Source organism: Myotis brandtii, unplaced genomic scaffold (genome assembly GCF_000412655.1).
Source record: "Myotis brandtii unplaced genomic scaffold, ASM41265v1 scaffold123, whole genome shotgun sequence".
NCBI lineage: Eukaryota > Metazoa > Chordata > Mammalia > Chiroptera > Vespertilionidae > Myotis > Myotis brandtii.
In genome coordinates this window covers 12220316-12237705 of record NW_005354291.1, presented here as the reverse complement: position 1 = coordinate 12237705, position 17390 = coordinate 12220316, and the positions used below count along the sequence as shown (strand labels likewise).

The 17390-nt window shown below is 40.3% G+C and overlaps 1 protein-coding gene across 4 annotated transcripts in view; it reads left to right on the top strand.

Annotated features, from left to right (window-relative positions):
• The first annotated feature begins 2437 nt into the window (after positions 1-2437).
• The window catches only part of HBS1L (HBS1-like translational GTPase), a 73831-nt gene continuing 58878 nt past the window's right edge, over positions 2438-17390 (top strand). For 2 of the 4 annotated variants that reach the window (XM_005859035.2, XM_005859034.2), the window contains exons 1-2: positions 2438-2664; positions 6787-6852. In XM_005859035.2, coding sequence (XP_005859097.1) covers positions 2622-2664; positions 6787-6852 — 109 coding nt within the window. In that variant the 5' untranslated portion in view covers positions 2438-2621. The remainder of the gene's footprint in view (positions 2665-6786; positions 6853-17390) is intronic. The other 2 variants (XM_014533843.1, XM_014533842.1) reach the window with 2 other exon arrangements.

Sequence of the window (17390 nt, the reverse complement as noted above, 5' to 3'; positions counted from 1 at the left end):
ATTACCCATGCCCAAGCCCCACTGTCTCATCAATTCTTCATAAATTGACTGTTTCTTTGACTCAGAGGTATAAGAGCTTTCGGCTATGGTCACTTCTTCAGGTCTTCATTATGTTGTGAAGGCTCCCATATACCAGTAAAACTTTAAACATGTATTCTTTTTTTCCTGTTAACTTGTCTTATATCAGTTTATTTCTTAGACCCAGTTGGAGGCCTAAAGCAGGTAGAGAATTTTCCTTCCCTTATAGACCTGTTATGTACCAGCTACTGTTTTTACATCCATCATTTCATTTACTATTCACAAAATAGAACACATATCTTCTTATATCCATTTTACAGATGAAAAAATTGAGCCCAAAGGCATTAGCGTACAGAAAGTGGCAGAAGAGGTACTGAAATCCAGGTTTGTGTGACTCCATAGCCATGGTACTTTCCATCAAACCACAATACAAAACTTATAAGCACATCTCAAGAGCTCTGGGGGCACACAGTAGCTTTTTCACTAGATTATCAGAAACCAAATTTGGAAATCAGTGAAGGCCTTGCTACTGAAGCCTTATTTTGCTTGAGATGTAATCAAGGCTCTCAAATACTTAGAATTTTAAGGGAGTGCACTATTGATGAATCAGAGGCAAACTGTATAGTACCCCTAAGGCAGAAGTATTGTCTTTTCTTTTTCTTTATTGCTCCTGTAGTTTTGTTTGTGTCGTCAATTTATATAACTCATCTACTTCATACCTCAGTGAGTTACACTAAAGTTTGTAATTAACAATCAGAATGGGCTGGAAGTTGCCATTTGTGTTTTATTTCATTAAATCCTCACCCAAGGAAATTTTTTCTGATTGATTTTTAGAGAGTGGAAGGGAGGGAGGAGAGGGAGAGGGAGAGAGAGAGAGAGAGAGAGAGAGAGAGAGAGAGAGAGAAACATTGAGCTGAGAGAGACACATCGATTGATTGCCTCCCACATGTGCCCCAACCTGGGCCTGTGATCTAACCTGAAACTGAGGTAAGTACCCTTGATTGGGAATCAAACCCTCAACCCTTCTGTCTGTGGCCAATGCTCTAACCATGTAGGTAAACCAGCCTGGGTGCTATTTGTATTTTAATACCATCTGAAAATTTAAAGCACCTCTTAAAGATTTGTGTGACCTCACTTACATAGATAAATTTATTATTCACAACTTTATGAGTTATGTACTATTACTACCCCATCTATATATATAAAACCCTAATATGCAAATAGACCGAACGGCAGAACAACTGAACAACCGGTCACTATGACGTGCGCTGACCACCAGGGGGCATGCATGGAACATGGCAGGCATCGGCTGCGGCGGGATGGTGGAGCAGGTGAGTGGGGGCACCAGACCAAGGTGGGGTGCTGGTCACTGTCATCAGGGCAAGCTTCTGGTGGTTACTGAAAATTCTTTGCTCCTGCACACCGCGGTCCCGCCAGGCACTCGCACCTGCTGCTAACACCTGGCACCTGCCCCTCAGGGCTGTCAGTGGATGCAAGTGGCGGCTGCTGGCCCTGATCACCCCTCAGAGCTTGTCCACCTACCCCTGCTCCTGAGGGGCGATTGGGGCAGCAGCCGCCACTCACACCTGCTGCTGACACAGGCCCCATCGCTCTGCACCATCAGCGGGTGTGAGCAGGGCCGGCACCCTCAGCACGTGGGAGCGGTGGCAGGAGTGGGGCTGCTGGCACCATTTCAAAAACTCAAGCTAAAACTGAAGTGTAGTTTGTTCAGTAAGATAATGAGATTGTTTTTTACATAGCATCATTCACTTTGCGTTCTAAGAAATGAGCACATTTAATTATAGGTTATAGATTTATTCATCAACAACATGCAGCATTACCACAAGTGGCCCTAGATGTGTTATGTCTAAAAAGCTATACTTAATACTCTTAGCATGTTACACAGGGTGGTTTGTTAATGAGTGCTCAGAGAATCATGGAGATAATCCTTTATATGGCCAGATAATTGTTTACTAGAGGTATTCATGCAAGACTCATACACGCGAAACCACGTATTACATGAAAGCCTGGTGACTTATTGTAGTCAGATTATCAATTTAAAAAGAGCATTTCCACTCCCTCTAAAGCTTGGGTTAATTCCTAAAAGTATATACACAAGTTTGTTAGTGCTTATTATGGGCCTAAGTAGTCCTCAAAGATGAGAGCTGTATAAGACAGAGTGCTGGCACTCAGTCAGCTTTTTCACTAGTTTATCAGAAACCAAATCTGGAAAACAATCTGGAACACAGGTGTAGGTCTCGGATACCTTCTAGTAACTGTTGGTCCAAATCAACAAACTGTGAGCAGTGGAATCCCGCCTCTTTGGAACTCCTGTCAGTCAACCTGCCTGTAGGCGGGGCCACGCCAAAAAGGACCCTCCCATCTGCGCGAATGCGCATGCGTTCCCTGTGAGGCCGTGACCCTGAGAGGTTGCCGTCGCGCGTTGTGCGCAGACAGGACGTCCGGCGTGCGCAGGCGCTCGGCGCAGAGGCCTGCCGGAAGCCAAAATGGCGTCTCGGTGTTCTCCCGGCCGCAGATGGCGCCTGGTCAGTGTCTGAGCGGGTGTTTTGTAAGACGCTGTGGCGAACGCCCTCTTCGCCGCCATGGCCCGGCATCGGAATGTTCGAGGCTATAACTACGATGAAGGTAGGTGGCAAGCTTATGCCGCGATGTCACAGTCCCCGTGTCCGCCGGCATCCCAGCTGACTGGCATCCACTCGGATCTGTTTATTCCTCGACAGTGGTGCCAGCCTGGAATTCCGAGGAGGCTCCGTTGGAGAAGATCATAGGCTGTCTGCGTGCCAGAGAATGGCCTGGTTTTATGTCGTGATTCCTGCCCGTGGGGTTGAGCTTCTTCAGGGCAGGGGAGGTCTCCCTTGCCCGGTGTCCTCCCAGCTCCGGCGCGCACTGCCTGCTTCCAGCTCCTTTCACAAATGCCCAGGAGTCAGTCAGTCAAAGATAAATATCACATGCTGTCACTCATTTGTGGATTATAATGAACAACATAAACCGATGAACAAAAACAGATGTAGAGACAGAGAAGCATCGATCAGATGCTCAAAACTCAGAGGGAAGGCAGGGGAGGGTGGGGGTGAGGGGGAGAGAGCAACCAAAGGACTTGTATGCCTGCAGATAAGCATAAGCGATGGATGTGGACAGCAGGGGGTGAGGGTGAGGGCAGGATTGGGGGGATGAGAGGACATTGGGGGGATAAGGACACATTTGTAATATCTTAATCAATAAAGGGAAAATAAATTTTAAAAAAAGGCAGAAAAAAAAATGCCCAGGAAACCTTGTTTATTTGTAACACACGGATTGACTGACTTAATGCTTACATTCACCTGTTTAGTTTTAACGGTGTTAACTTTTACATGGTAAATCTTTTTGTGTTTTCATACATATTTAGTGCAGAATCTGGCTTGAGCTAACTTCTTAATCAATAAAGGGAAAATAAATTTTAAAAAAAGGCAGAAAAAAAAATGCCCAGGAAACCTTGTTTATTTGTAACACACGGATTGACTGACTTAATGCTTACATTCACCTGTTTAGTTTTAACGGTGTTAACTTTTACATGGTAAATCTTTTTGTGTTTTCATACATATTTAGTGCAGAATCTGGCTTGAGCTAACTGATTATTTTCTACGAGTTTCAAATTAAATTGGAAACTTAGGGGACGGTAGAAAAGATAACCTATTAAAAAGACCCAAAGAATAAGTCGATTAGATGATGTTAGGTGTATACTTAATTCTTGGTTGAAAATTCCCCATGTAAATGCATTTGGGAATGGGGGGGAAAAAAAACCAGTAATAGAAGAAAGAAGGCTTCTAAAAGGACTTAGGGACTTAAAAAAATGAAATAAAATGTATATGAATGTTCTCTAGGAGTTTAAAAAAAGTTGGAATTCGTTTAGGATGAGCACAGCATCTCTAGGCAGTGGATAATTATGGGCCACGCCAAGCATAATACAAACAAATTAGAGACAAGTTTGACCGAGTGCAGAAGAGGCACGGAGACCCGTTGCTGTGTAGAGTGCAGAGCATGTAGTATGTGCTTGATATGTTGGTGGCTGTTTATTATCGGCACTCCCGGTAGGTTATTGTAGAGCATCAGTCTGCCCCCCCCACTCCCGTCCCGGGGGCTGTCGAACGCTCCGAGCCGCATTGGGGGGCTGTAGCTCAGCCAGCCTGGCATATGCTAGTGTGTGCGAGGTTCCTGGTGTTCACCTCGGCATGGAGGCCGCCGTAAGCATTGCAGTGGAAATAAGTATGGCACGTTGACCACAGTTACCTAGACAGGACTTGAGCCTGGGAGGTATTTTTGCAGATATGCTATAAAAGACATGACTAGCCCTCATTACTTTGATAAAGTAATTTTTTAAATAATTTTTTTCTTTAATAAGTTTTACTTCCTCGGGCAGCATTCACTGTTTATTCTTCTCCAAGTGAATGCTTAGTGGACTGTTGTAAGCTTTGGGGACGGATAGTAAAATGTTTGAGGGAGTCTAAAGGGGGAGATACGCAAGTCACAGAGGATTAAAGTGAGTATGAGATGCTGCAAAAAGTAAGTTCCAAGGAAGCTGTGTAAATAAGAGCGCCTTGTTCAGAGTGTGTTGGAGGAGTGGAGTGTGATTTCCATGTGAAGGAAAGCTTCCGGAGAAGTGCTGGGCCTGAGGGAGGGAGTGCCAAACTCCTGGCTTGGTTGTCAGGTTTCTTTGGAACAATTGATGACATCATAACCAAGCTATTCCTATAGAATAGGAGGTTCACCCCCTTTTCCTTACAAAGTTCTACTCATTTTAAGGGTCCAGTATATTTCTCTTCTTCCCAGTTAAGCTTTCCTTTGTACTCTCAGAATAATAATTCTCAAAACGAATGTAACTTCATTAGAGAGAGTTTATGCTCCAAAACCTATTGGTTCCCCTATTTAACTCTCACTTTGTTGTTCTCTGTAATTTGGATAGCAGGTTACATGACTGCCTTAGTTATTAATTTAAAAGTGCCAGGAAGACAAAGTCAATATTTGATATTTACTCCAGTAGCCGCCACATTGCTTACATGAAGTAAATACTCCCAAAATTTTGTTGAGGAAAAGAACCACCTTACAAAAATACCAGGAATGAATTCTCTTTGTCTTTCTATATTGTGGTACTTTTAGGGTCAATTTCAGTATTGAAAAACAATGAAAAAGATTCTTATTGTTTTTATATCTAAAAATATTTTTTGTGAATGGCTCTTCATTTATTTGCTAATAAGTTATTAACTCAGAATTGTGACCTAATTTATTGAATTACACATGTTAATCCAATAGTAGATTTATTTACTTTTTCTTTGCCATAAACAGTTGGTCTTAGTCTTAGAATAAGAGTTCCTGCTTCATGAATACCCTCAGAAACTAGCTAACTATCCTTTGGAACTGGTTTAAGTATTATATTCCTGGGATCTTTCTCTAGCCACCCCACTCCCAATTCAAGTCAAACACTTGCCATATGTGTTTTGTAATTGCCCATTTTTTGTCTTCTCTGTTTGATTTCAGGTTTGTGAAGATCTTGGGAATGTGCCTATTACTCACTCTTGTACCCCAAATGTCTCTAATAGTCCCTGACATAGTGTTAGTATTTGTTGAATGAATAAACTACTTTGTGCAAACATATTTATATTCTTTGTGGGTTTTTAGTTTTAAATTGCTTGGTTCTTTTATAATAAACCACGTTTAAATTTAGTACCAAACATGTGCCAGGTAGTTGGCTAGACAGAGTCTTGCCCTGAAGAAACTTATAATCTCGTGGAGTGAAACGGGTAAAGTGCTTTGAAGACTTTCAATTGGAGGAGTGTGCTAGGGAGTAAAAATGACGGGGGGAGGGGGGGGGCTTGCTGCTTTTTACCCAGAGTGGTCAGGGAGGACATATGCAATTAGGTGACATTTGAATGGGAACCTTAACCAAGAGGAGGAAACAGCCTTAGGAAAATTTGGTTAAAAAACATATTCTAGTCAGTAGAAAAAAGGCCAATAAGCCCGAGCAGAGTGATTTTGAGGGAGTTTAGGATAAGCTGGTTTTCATAGATTACCTCGTTCTACATGAAGAAAAATTGCTTTCTTGGTCTGATTGTATACCCTGTGCTTTGGGGACCGATAGTAAAATTAAAATTAGTTTAGGACAAGCACAACATCTCTATGCAGTGGACAATTATGGGCCATGCATAAAGTTGTATGAAAAATAAATGCTTTGTTTTTAGAGAGCATTTGGTAAAAAAAATGGGTGGTTTTCATTTTGGATATTTGGATATTTGTCAACTCTGGAAAGAATTTAAGTATGTGGTCTGTGGGATTATTACTTTCTGATCACATGAGGTGAAAAATTGGACCCAATTATCTTAAAAACTGAAGAACCATGTTTCTATCTATAATAATAAAAGCATAATGTGCTAATTAGACCGGACGTCATTTAGGATGTCCTTCCCAACGAAGCTGGGGCCAGAGGGAAGCCCTGGTCCCTGGTGCCTGAGGGAAGCCAGTGCCAGCAGCCAGGGGAAGGAAGGCCTACTCTTGCACGAATTTTGTGCAGTGGGCCTCTAGTAAGTGTATAAATACAGAAAGTCAGTAAATACCTATTTTGTAGGTAAAATTTTTAGGAAAAGTGGACAATCCAAGTTCCTTTAATTTTGATGAACAATTTAATTTCTTTTGGAAAGAATCCAGATGCTTTCTTGTTAATAACTAAGAATATATAAAGAACTTGTAATGAATTTATCTCTTGTGTTTTTATTTTAGATTTTGAAGATGATGATCTCTATGGCCAGTCTGTAGAAGATGATTATTGTATTTCTCCATCAACAGGTGAATTTTAAAAATAATTTGATTTCATTATTTAAAAATGTTAAGTCAGTATTAGTGTTATTCTATGACTAGAGTGACTCCATAAGACTAATATTAAGTAATATTTAAAAAAGTAATTATATGTTAACTTTTAATGGTGAAAAAATAATTTCTTTACCTGTAAATAGAATTTAAAGTTTTGATTCCATCACTTGGCTTTAATCAATTGGAAGAAAACTCTGAAAACTGGCTTTTCCAATGTTCTTTGCAACATGCAATTAAACTAAATTGTATTAAAATGGTAATCTTATCTAAAACTAAAACTTGTGAAGGCAGACAGCAGTTTGTTATATATTCTCAGGAATCTTTTGAATATTAGAAAGATTGATGTGTTATGCAAAGAATTCCTCTGTACAGTATTTTAGTTTATCTACTGTTAATTTGGTAAATAAATCAGATAAATGTAGTTCCAACTTCTGATGGAACCATAGATTGATTTAGAGTTCATATTCCACATCAGAGCTTCATCTTCTGTCTCATCTGCCAAAAGTTTTCTTTTTTGCCACTGTACAAAGAAAACATTCATGTGTTCCTTTCAGCAAAGACTGAATCTTTAATCCAGATTCTCCTCTCACTAATTTCTCAAATAATACATCTGTCTTTAAATTTCTTTTTTTTAAATATATTTTTATTGATTTAAGAGAAGAAGGGAAGAGAGAGAGATAGAAACATCAGTGATGAGAAAGAATCATTGATTGGCTGCCTCCTGCAAACTACCTACTGGGGATGGAGCCTGTAACCTGGGCATGTGCCCTTAACCAGAATCAAACCCAGGACTCTTCAGTCCTCAGGCTGATGCTCTATCCACTGAGCCAAACGAGGTAGGGCTGTCTTCAAATTTCATTCTACTCTGCAAATAGTTAAAATGTCCTGCTAATTTTACTATGCCATAAAGGGGGTGTAATTAAATATAGTTAGGTACAGCATAAGTATAATTCATAAAATTCATTTTCCACAATTTTAAAGATTTAATGTGATTAACATTTTTATCAGTCTGCCTTTTCTTTAATACTATGGTCTGCTGAGCTGTCCTATAAACCCTTTACTTTCCTGAAAACCTGACCTGTCCTGTAAACCTGTACCACTTCATTCATTCATTCATAAATTGAATTTATTGGGTTACATTGATAAAATTATGTAGGTTTAAGGTGTACAATTCTATAATACATCATCTGTAGTGTGTTCACCACTCAAAGACATGTCTCTCTCTTTTTTTTTTTAATATGTGCAACGAACTCTGACGCTCTAGCCCAGGGGTGGGCAAACTTTTTGACTCGAGGGCCACAATGGGTTCTTAAACTGGACCGGAGGGCCGGAACAAAAGCATGGATGGAGTGTTTGTGTGAACTAATATAAATTCAAAATAAACATCATTACATAAAAGGGTACGGTCTTTTTTTTTTTTTAGTTTTATTCATTTCAAACGGGCCAGATCCGGCCCGCGGGCCATAGTTTGCCCACGGCTGCTCTAGCCACTGAGCCAAACCAGCTAGGGCGAAAAGTATCCTTCTAATACTAATCACTTTCCATTAAAAAATCCCTTGGAAAATATACCACTAAAAAATAAAAGTTTCTGATATGATATTGCTATTTTATACAGTCAGGTACTGCTTAACAACAGGGATACATTCTAAGAAATGCTCCTTAGGAGATTTCATCATATGGGAACATCAGAATGTACTTATACAAAACTAAATGATACTGCCTGCTACACACCTAAGCTATATGGTATACCAATGACGTATTCGTGGTCTGTCATTGACTGAAACGTTATGTGGTGCGTGACTATGTTTTGAAAGTTAAAAAAACCTAAATCCACATGCTTTAGTTAAAAATACCAGTTTACTGGTAGTTAAAAATACAGAAGAAACTCAAAACCAATTATCTCTTACTTTGATAAAGTCAGTTGACTTCTTGGTGTGTACAAAAGTAACTCTCAACGAGTCAGATTGTCCTGCATGTGAACCACAAACAAGACACACTTCACGAGCTGTGAGAGACAAGGTAAATTCTGACCTCAAGAAAACTAGGCCAGCCCAGCCGGTGTGGCTCAGTGGTTGAGCGTCGACCCATGAACCAGGAAGTCAGGATTCGATTCATGGTCAGGGCACATGCCCAGGTTGCAGGTTCAATCTCTAGCAGGGAGTGTGCAGGAGGCAACCGACCAATGATTCTCTCTCATCACTGATGTTTCTATCTCTCTCTTCTTCTCCCTTCCTCTCTGAAATCAATATATATAAAGCGCCCTAGCCAGTTTGGCTCAGTGGATAGAGCGTGGGCCTGTGGACTGAAGGGTCCCGGTTTTGATTCCGGTCAAGGGCATGTACCTTGGTTGCAGGCTCGATCCCCATGGGGGAGGCAACCAATCAATGTGTCTCTCTCACAACAATGTTTCTCTCTCTCTGTCTCTCCCACTCCCACTTTCTCTAAAAAATCAATGGAAAAATATCCTTGGGTGAGGATTAAAAATAAATAAATAAAACTAGGCCAATCTCAGAAAAACACTCTCAGAATGTCTAAAAACACTCTGAGAATGCCTAACCTTATGTGTTCATTACTCAAGATTAAGCATAATTTATCCAAATAAAACTAGATAAATAAATGTGTTAATCTGCAATATTAAAATGTTTTTCATTAGTCCCTCTAATGAAGCTTTTCACCCATGCAAGCCATACCCAACCAACTTACAAGTCCTGTATAAACCTTATGGCCTATTATTGTCTCTGGAGCCTATTGGTCCTAAACAAATGGTTCTCAAAGAAAGTCTCAGAATACCCTGGAGGGTTTGTTAAAACAGTAGCTATATCCCATCTGCAGAGTTTTTGACTCTGGGGTGGGGCAAAGAATTACTTTTCTAACAAATTTTCAAGTCAAATGGTACATGGACCACATCTTGAGAACACTGTCGAAAATATCCTCACCTCTTCCAGATCAGTATAATTGTCTCCTAACTAATCTACCTGCATTTACTCATGTACTGTCTTCAATCCAGTCTCTACTATGTAGAAGAGATTTTTTTTAAATCTCCTCTATCTAATTATCATGCTACATCATCTTCCCAGCTTCATGAACATCCCATGCTCCTACTGCACTTACAATACAAATGATCAAGTCAGTGCTACCAGACATCACTGTCACCTAGTCAATAGTGATAATGAATTGTAGGAGCCCAAAAGTATTATTCTTAATCTCTACAACATGTGGTCTTTTGAACCTCTGAATGAGCTTTAAAGAAATGCTGATTAAACCACCCCTCAGCTTCCAACCAGCCTTCTATACTCTATTTTGTGATGCTAAGGTTAAGTCTATGCAAAGTACATTTCTTCTTGGACAGCTGGCTCTCTTTTAGGAAGACTGGAAAGCTGTAGGAGGAAAACACGTGCTCCTTTCCTTTTTGCTTCTTATCCAGTCACCCCAGCAACAGTTCACCTTAAAGAAGCAGTCTGTTCCAGTAACATCAATTAATATCAGTTGCAGTTTTCCAGAACTCCCAGAAACAGCATTAACACGCCCCCCCCACCTACATCTTCAGACACTATGATCAGCCAGTTGGCTAGAATTGCCTCTTCAAAGGCTGATCCCAGCTTCACAGGCATTCTTCTGAGATACCAGTGCCATGCAGTGTTCCCCTCCTCAGAGGTCTGAGACGCAGCTCCACAGTACCTTCTCTGAACTTCAAAGGCAAAGTAATAAAGCAAACCCTGGGTTGCAGGTTCGATCCCCAGCCCCAGTTGGTTGGGGCATGTTTGGGAGGCATGCAATGGAAGTATCTCTCTCACATTGATCTTTTTTTTTCTCTCTCTCATTCCCCCCCCCAAAAAAATAAATTTTTTAAAAAAGAGCTAGATGTATTTCAGAGTAACAAGAAAAAACAATGGCAGGAAGAATGGAAGTGCTAAGACAACTTTTAGAGGACCTATGGCTTTATAACTTTATAAATAAATGAGAATTCTGAAAGTCACAAGAGACATATTTCGTCTAAAAGTGGCACAGGTTTAAATAGGGGTGGGGGGAGGCAGGAAAGGATAAAGGGAGAATAAATGGTGATGGAAAGAGACATGATCTCCTAGCTGGTTTGGCTCAGTGGATAGAGCATCTGCCACCGGAGGGTTCTGGGTTCGATTCCAGTCAAGGGCACATGCCTGGTTGCGGGCTCGATCCCCAGTGTGAAGTGTGCAGGAGGCATCAATGATTCACTCTATCATTGATGTTTCTATCTCTCTCTCCCTCTTCCTTCTATCTGAAGTCAATAAAAATATCTATAATAATAAAAGCGTAATATGCTAATTAGACTGGACAACCTTCCGGATGAAGCCGAGGCAGAGGCGGCCACCACAGCAGGCAGGGGCTGAGGCAGAGGCAGCCGCTGAGGTGGTGGGGGCTGAGCCCCTTGCACGAATTTCGTGCATCGGGCCTCTAGTATCTATATAATAATCTATATAATAAAGAGCCAGGGTCCTAACGACCGAAGGCTCGAGCACACTGGAAGTCAGTGCTGCGTTGCCATGGCTGCTGTTGGCGACCCGTCCCAGCACTGACTGCCTAGGGGGCTGCAGATCAGGCCCAGAGAGAGGCCTGCAGAGAGAGAGGCAGAGTCTGATCCATAGCCTCTGTGGCAGCTGTTGATCAGAACTTGCCTCTTTTTCTCTCCCAGCCTGGCCAACAGCCGCACCTCCATTTCTCTCCAGGCCTCCACCTGGGCTACTGATCAGCCCCGCCTTTCTGATCAGGCCCCGTTGATAGGCCCAGAGACGCTGACTGGCATAGAAACTGACCAATCAGAACCAAATCTGGGTGATGGTGCCATGGTCGGCGAACTGCGGCTCGCGAGCCACATGCGGCTCTTTGGCCCCTTGAGTGTGGCTCCTCCTAAGCCTTAGGAGGACCCTCATTAAGTTAATAACAATGTACCTACCTGTATAGTTTAAGTTTAAAAAATTTGGCTCTCAAAAGAAATTTCAATCGTCGTACTGCTGATATTTGGCTCTGTTGACTAATGAGTTTGCTGACCACTGGTCTGGTGTGTTCAGTGTTTCTGTTTTTAGGAATTTTTCTCTTTAGGCTAATTTGTTGGCATTTACTCAGATTATCTATAATAATAAAAGCATAATATGCTAATTAGACCAGCCGTTCTTCTGGACGACCTTCCAGATGAAGCCGGGGCTGCAAGGGAAGCCCGGGTCCCGGGTGCCAGAGGGAAGCTGGTGCCGGCAGCCAGGGAAGGAAGGCCTACTTTTGCACTGATTTCGTGCACCGGGCCTCTAGTGTGTGTGTGTGTGTGTGTAATATATATATATATATATTATGCTTTTCTTAAAGAAGAATTGTCACTGAAGAGATGATAATATTCTGGGTCTAATGAATTCTGGTAATTGAATAACTTTATCAATTAGTAGGAATTTGTACAATTTATCAGCAAATGTATTTTTTTTTAACTCTGCTAAGCACAATTTTCCTGATGAAAAGGTGATTTCTAAACGTTAAAGCTTTTTTTCCTTTTAGGCGGATTGGCTTTTTTTTTTTTATCCTCACCCTAGGATATGTGCATTGATTTTAGAGAAAGGGGAAGGTGGAGAGAGAGAGGGAGAGAGGGAAAGAGAGAGAAACATCCTGTGAGAGAGAACATTGATCGGTTGCCCTCCTTACATGCCTCTACCTGGGAATTATATACCCACAAACTTTCGGTGTACAGTACGATGCTCCACCCAATTGAGCCACAGCAGCCTGGGCCGGAGGTTTGACTTTGATACTGAATATTGAGCACATATCAAAGAGCTGGAGATAGCTGAAAAAGCCTATATATAAAACTTTATTTTAACAGTTGTGAATTTTGTTTCAATTAATATAATTAGAAGTGTTAAAAGATAAACTGAGGGCCCTGGCTATGTGGCACAGTGGTTGGAGCATTGGTCCGTACACCAAAAGGTTGTGGGTTTGATTCCCAGTCAGGGGCATATGGGAGGCAACCGATTGATGTTTCTCTCTCTCTCTTCCCCCCCTTCCTCTTCTTTCTAAAAATCAATACAAACATCCTTGGGTGAGGATTAAAAAAAAAAAAAGAAAGAAAAAATAAACTGAGGCATATTAAGATTTTTAAGAGTTTATTTGAGCAAACAATTTAATTCAGGCAGTTCCAAACGCAAGTGGTGAGGAGCTCTCCACTACAGAAGATAAGGGCAGTGTTTTTAGAGAAGACACAAAGTAAAGCAAGGAAGTTGTTTGCTTGTCTGTAGCTTAGGTGGTTACATTATCTGGGAAAGCCTAGTTGGCTTTTGTGATTGGTTGTTCTTAATCCAGAGGCATTTACAGGAATTAACCCTGCCTTAGTTTTCCATTTGCCACCAAGGCATTAGAGCCACCTCTGTCTAATGGCCTCCTTCTATGGTTACCTTAACAGTAGTGGTCCTTATTCAGTCCATTCCAACTCAAAACCTTTATTGAGCATCAATTAACATGTAAGAAAAAGCCTATTCCAATAAATTTACAAATTAGTGGTGTATAAGGCAGCCAGTTAAAAATCCTATTCAAACAACATGCTACACAACAGTATGGTGGGTAGAGAAATAGTCCTGCCTGAAGAAGGAGTCTGGGAAGGCCTCTGGAAGAGGTGGGATTGGGACTGGTAAATACAGGAGTAAGAATGGCACACTAGATAGAAGAAACAACATGCTTAAGTAGTGACTTCTAAGTGAGATGTGTTTGGGAAGACTCACACGATAAATGCAATTGTGGTAGGAAAGAGGGCTAGAAAATAGGAGCCAAATTGTGGAAGGCAGTTTTTAATTTTAGGTGTGTAGTGTCATCTTATTAAAGGTTTTGATTTTAGGGGGGTAATGATGATGTAATACAAAGTCACTGACTACAGGTGAGGCAGATGCAAGGGGAGGCTGCGGAGGCTTGTAGGCTAGTGTTTCCTACCTTCCCTGATGATACCCATCAGCTGGGAGTGTTTTTAAAAATACAGATTCTCTGCCCCATTCCAGCACCACTGAATCCAACTATTTCCAGGGGAAGAGACCTAGAAAGTCAAATCTTAAATGAATGCTTCACATGATTTTTATTTTAAGGTGACAGGAAACAATGTTAGGCGATTTTAAGAGTCAGGTTTTGAATTCTTTGAACTTTTATGTTTGTAAAAATACCTTAATTTAAAAAGTCACGGGTATCCAATTTTTCAGAAAGCATTTAAATTTTTAGAAAGAAATAGCATTTTATCTTTGTCCCCTTTTTTGTCATTGCCTTTCTGGTGTTTTTTTTTTATTGTACTTGTTACCTTTTGGGTTCTCATTTCAACTTCAAATATTTGGACATTTTTTTCTCCCTCTAACTTCCCTCCTCCTTGCCTATCTCCCCTGGAAACCCAGCCATTAATATTTCCAAAACAATGGCCACAATGTAAGTTTCTGAGTTGATTTGTGTGTGGGTTTGGGGTAGAAAAAATAGCTTCTAGGAGGTAGAGTAGAAGCCCGGACATAGACAACTTCCTTTTCTTTGTCAATATTTCCTAAGTGAAAATTGTTGAGAGAAGTATATGACTTCTTGCCTCACTTAATTTTCGATTTCTCTTAGGTTTTTCTTCACAGTTCAGAGCTACGAGAGGAAGTTGGGCAAAGTTCATTTGTTACTTTTAGGCTAAACTGAATGGTTTATTGCAGCCAGGAAAGTAATTTATAAGTTACCAACCACAAAATGGCCCATTTACGTTTTTTTAGTTCTAATACCTTTCATTAAATCTAAGAAGCCCTGGATTGTACCATTATTTTATGTACTACTTAAAAAAAATCAGCCATCAGTCTTAACTCTTACATAATGCTAAGATGCCATGTGATTGAGACATTCCCTCATTCTGAGATTTTAACGTGAAAAAAAGTGGTCATCTTAGAGTATCTGTGAAGTAGGATGTTTCTTCTGCTGTTTTAGCCAGGCTGACTTTATAAAATAATGTTATATTCTCTTTGTACAAGAGGGGGGGAAATAGGGATATATATGCATTCTTGAAAAATGACCAACTTGTGGTCTTGAAAATTGTATGCTAAAAACAGCAGAACTTCTGGGGAAAAATAGGATCCTGAGAGACCACTCATCCATAAAGTACTAACAAAAACAGTAATCATCTTAATAAAAATTCTTGCACATTTTGAAGAGATACATTAACTTTCTCTCCCCTCCCCCCCTTTTTTATTGATTTCAGAGAGGGAGGGAGGAAGGGAGAGAGAGTAAGATAGAAATGTTGTGAGAGAGATACATCAATCAGTTGCTTCCTATATGTGCCCCGACTAGGGATCGAACCTGCAACCTAGGTATGTGCCCTGATGGTATGAATTGAACCTGAGACCTTCCTGTTCATAGGACAACGCTCCAACTAACTGAGCCATACCAGCCAGGGCTACATGAACTTTCTAATAAATATTCCAATAAACATAGGTCATTACATTAAAAAAAAATGGTGAGCCCTAGCTGGTTTGGCTCAATGGATAGAGCGTCGGCCTGTGGACTGAAGGGTCCCAGGTTCAATTCTGGTCAAGGGCACATGCCCAGGTTGCAGACTGGATCACCAGTAGGGGGCGTGCTGGAGGCAGCCGGCCAATGATTCTCTCTCATCATTGATGTTTCTATCTCTCTCTCCCTCTTTGAAATCAATAAAAATATATATTTTTTAAAAAGGTGAAAGCCTGATGGAAAAACGATGTTAATAAAGAGTTAAAACTGATGAGTAATATTGCAGAGGCAAAATGCTTACAGATCTTAGAGAGCCAAGCAATAAGCACACACAAAGACAGGACACATGGCCAAATTGAGCCCAGAGGAAGCATGTGGGGCTATCTGGTATCACAAAAAAGTATAATTATAGTATAACTACAGGCCCGGTGGGATCCCTCAGCCTGGCAGGGGTCGATCGGGCCGAAACAGGCCCCGTGCTCACAGATTCATCCAGGGTGTGTCTGGCCTATCTTGCCCAGTCCCTATCAGCGGGACCCCAGCAGCAAGCTAACCTACTGGTCAAAGCGTCTGCCCCCTGGTGGTCAGTGTGTGTCATAGCGACTTGTGGGATGGTCGGACACTTAGCATATTAGGCTTTTATTATATAGGATATTCTATGGTTGGAATCGTGGACTTTGTACCTGTTGCCATTATGCAGTGGTGCAAAACATTGAGGTACTGGGGGGAATATCTCATAAACCAAAGCAACTTGAATAGTATACTTTAATTATTACCCTAATTATCATTTGGTATGAGCTAGTTTGGTTAAGGAAATGTGCATTATAGCATAATAGATTGAATTCTCTCAAGTGCTCTATATTTCTTTTATTCTCTTCTTCAGTTTTTCTGATGTTCTTATCTCCTTGTTATAACTGCCCCAGTCTTCAGTGATTAGTTAATCTTCTCTGCTTCTGCAGCACATGTTATATGTACTACTCATTTGGCTTTTAAAATACATCAATTCATTTTTCTTTTTTGCCTTCCTGCTAATCTATAAGGCCATCATTGATTTATACTACAAATAGGTAGCATTATGCCATGGCATTTTGATTATAGGTTTTACTCATAAGCCATAGTATTATCTATTGTATTATCTATTGTATTACCTACCTTTCATAGGTAATGACTTTCTGAAAACATGCACAAAAGTCAAATGTGGGAATGCTAAGCAATAGACTTCCATGTCACATGCTCTTCCAGAAAGCTAAAGAATATAAAATCTCTAATAACACCTTGCCTTTAGAATATTGTATTGATATTTCTATCCTTCTTCCCTTATTCTTTAATTTTATACCTTCACAATTGAACAAAGTCTCCAAGAATTGAGCTCAGTGGGCATCTAGTCAAGGCAGAAGAGTCAACACTTTGGGCATGCATGATATTTTCTTTGCTCACTTGTATTTTGTATGTGATATTCAGGTATATATTGGCACTTTGATGTTTTGTCTTTCCTCCTTTTAATGAAATATATAATACCCATTTACATATTGAGTGATGACACTGTGCCAGTACTGCAGAGTAGCAGAGACTGAGGTCTGAAAGTCAAAGTTAGGAATATGAAACTAGTATACAGTTATCAGTGTATGATTGAAAGTATGAGTTGTTTAAAAGTTAAGATCTATGATTTTGGTCAACTTTTGGGTTTAGGCAAATTAGCAATTCTTGGAAATTGAAGACCTAGTCTGTTACTAATATTTTCATAATTATACAAATAAGCAAGTTTGTTATGAGGCTTGGAATATTTATACCAAAGAAGAGAAAATTTTAAGGAAGATAGAGTAGTAGGCAAGGATGAGATATTAGGAAAGATAGTTTTTGAAAACTATAGAGAAAGTAAGCTCAGGGTAATGGTTTTGAAAATAGGAGGAAATAAGGAAGATGATTATAAGAGGCTAATGAGTAGTTAGTAAGGACATTTGAGAAGGATTTGGGGTATGATGTGTTTTGTCTTTGTTTTTATCCATTATTATAGAATGTAGATAAATGGCTATAGGTAGTAGATCAGAATCCTTAATTTT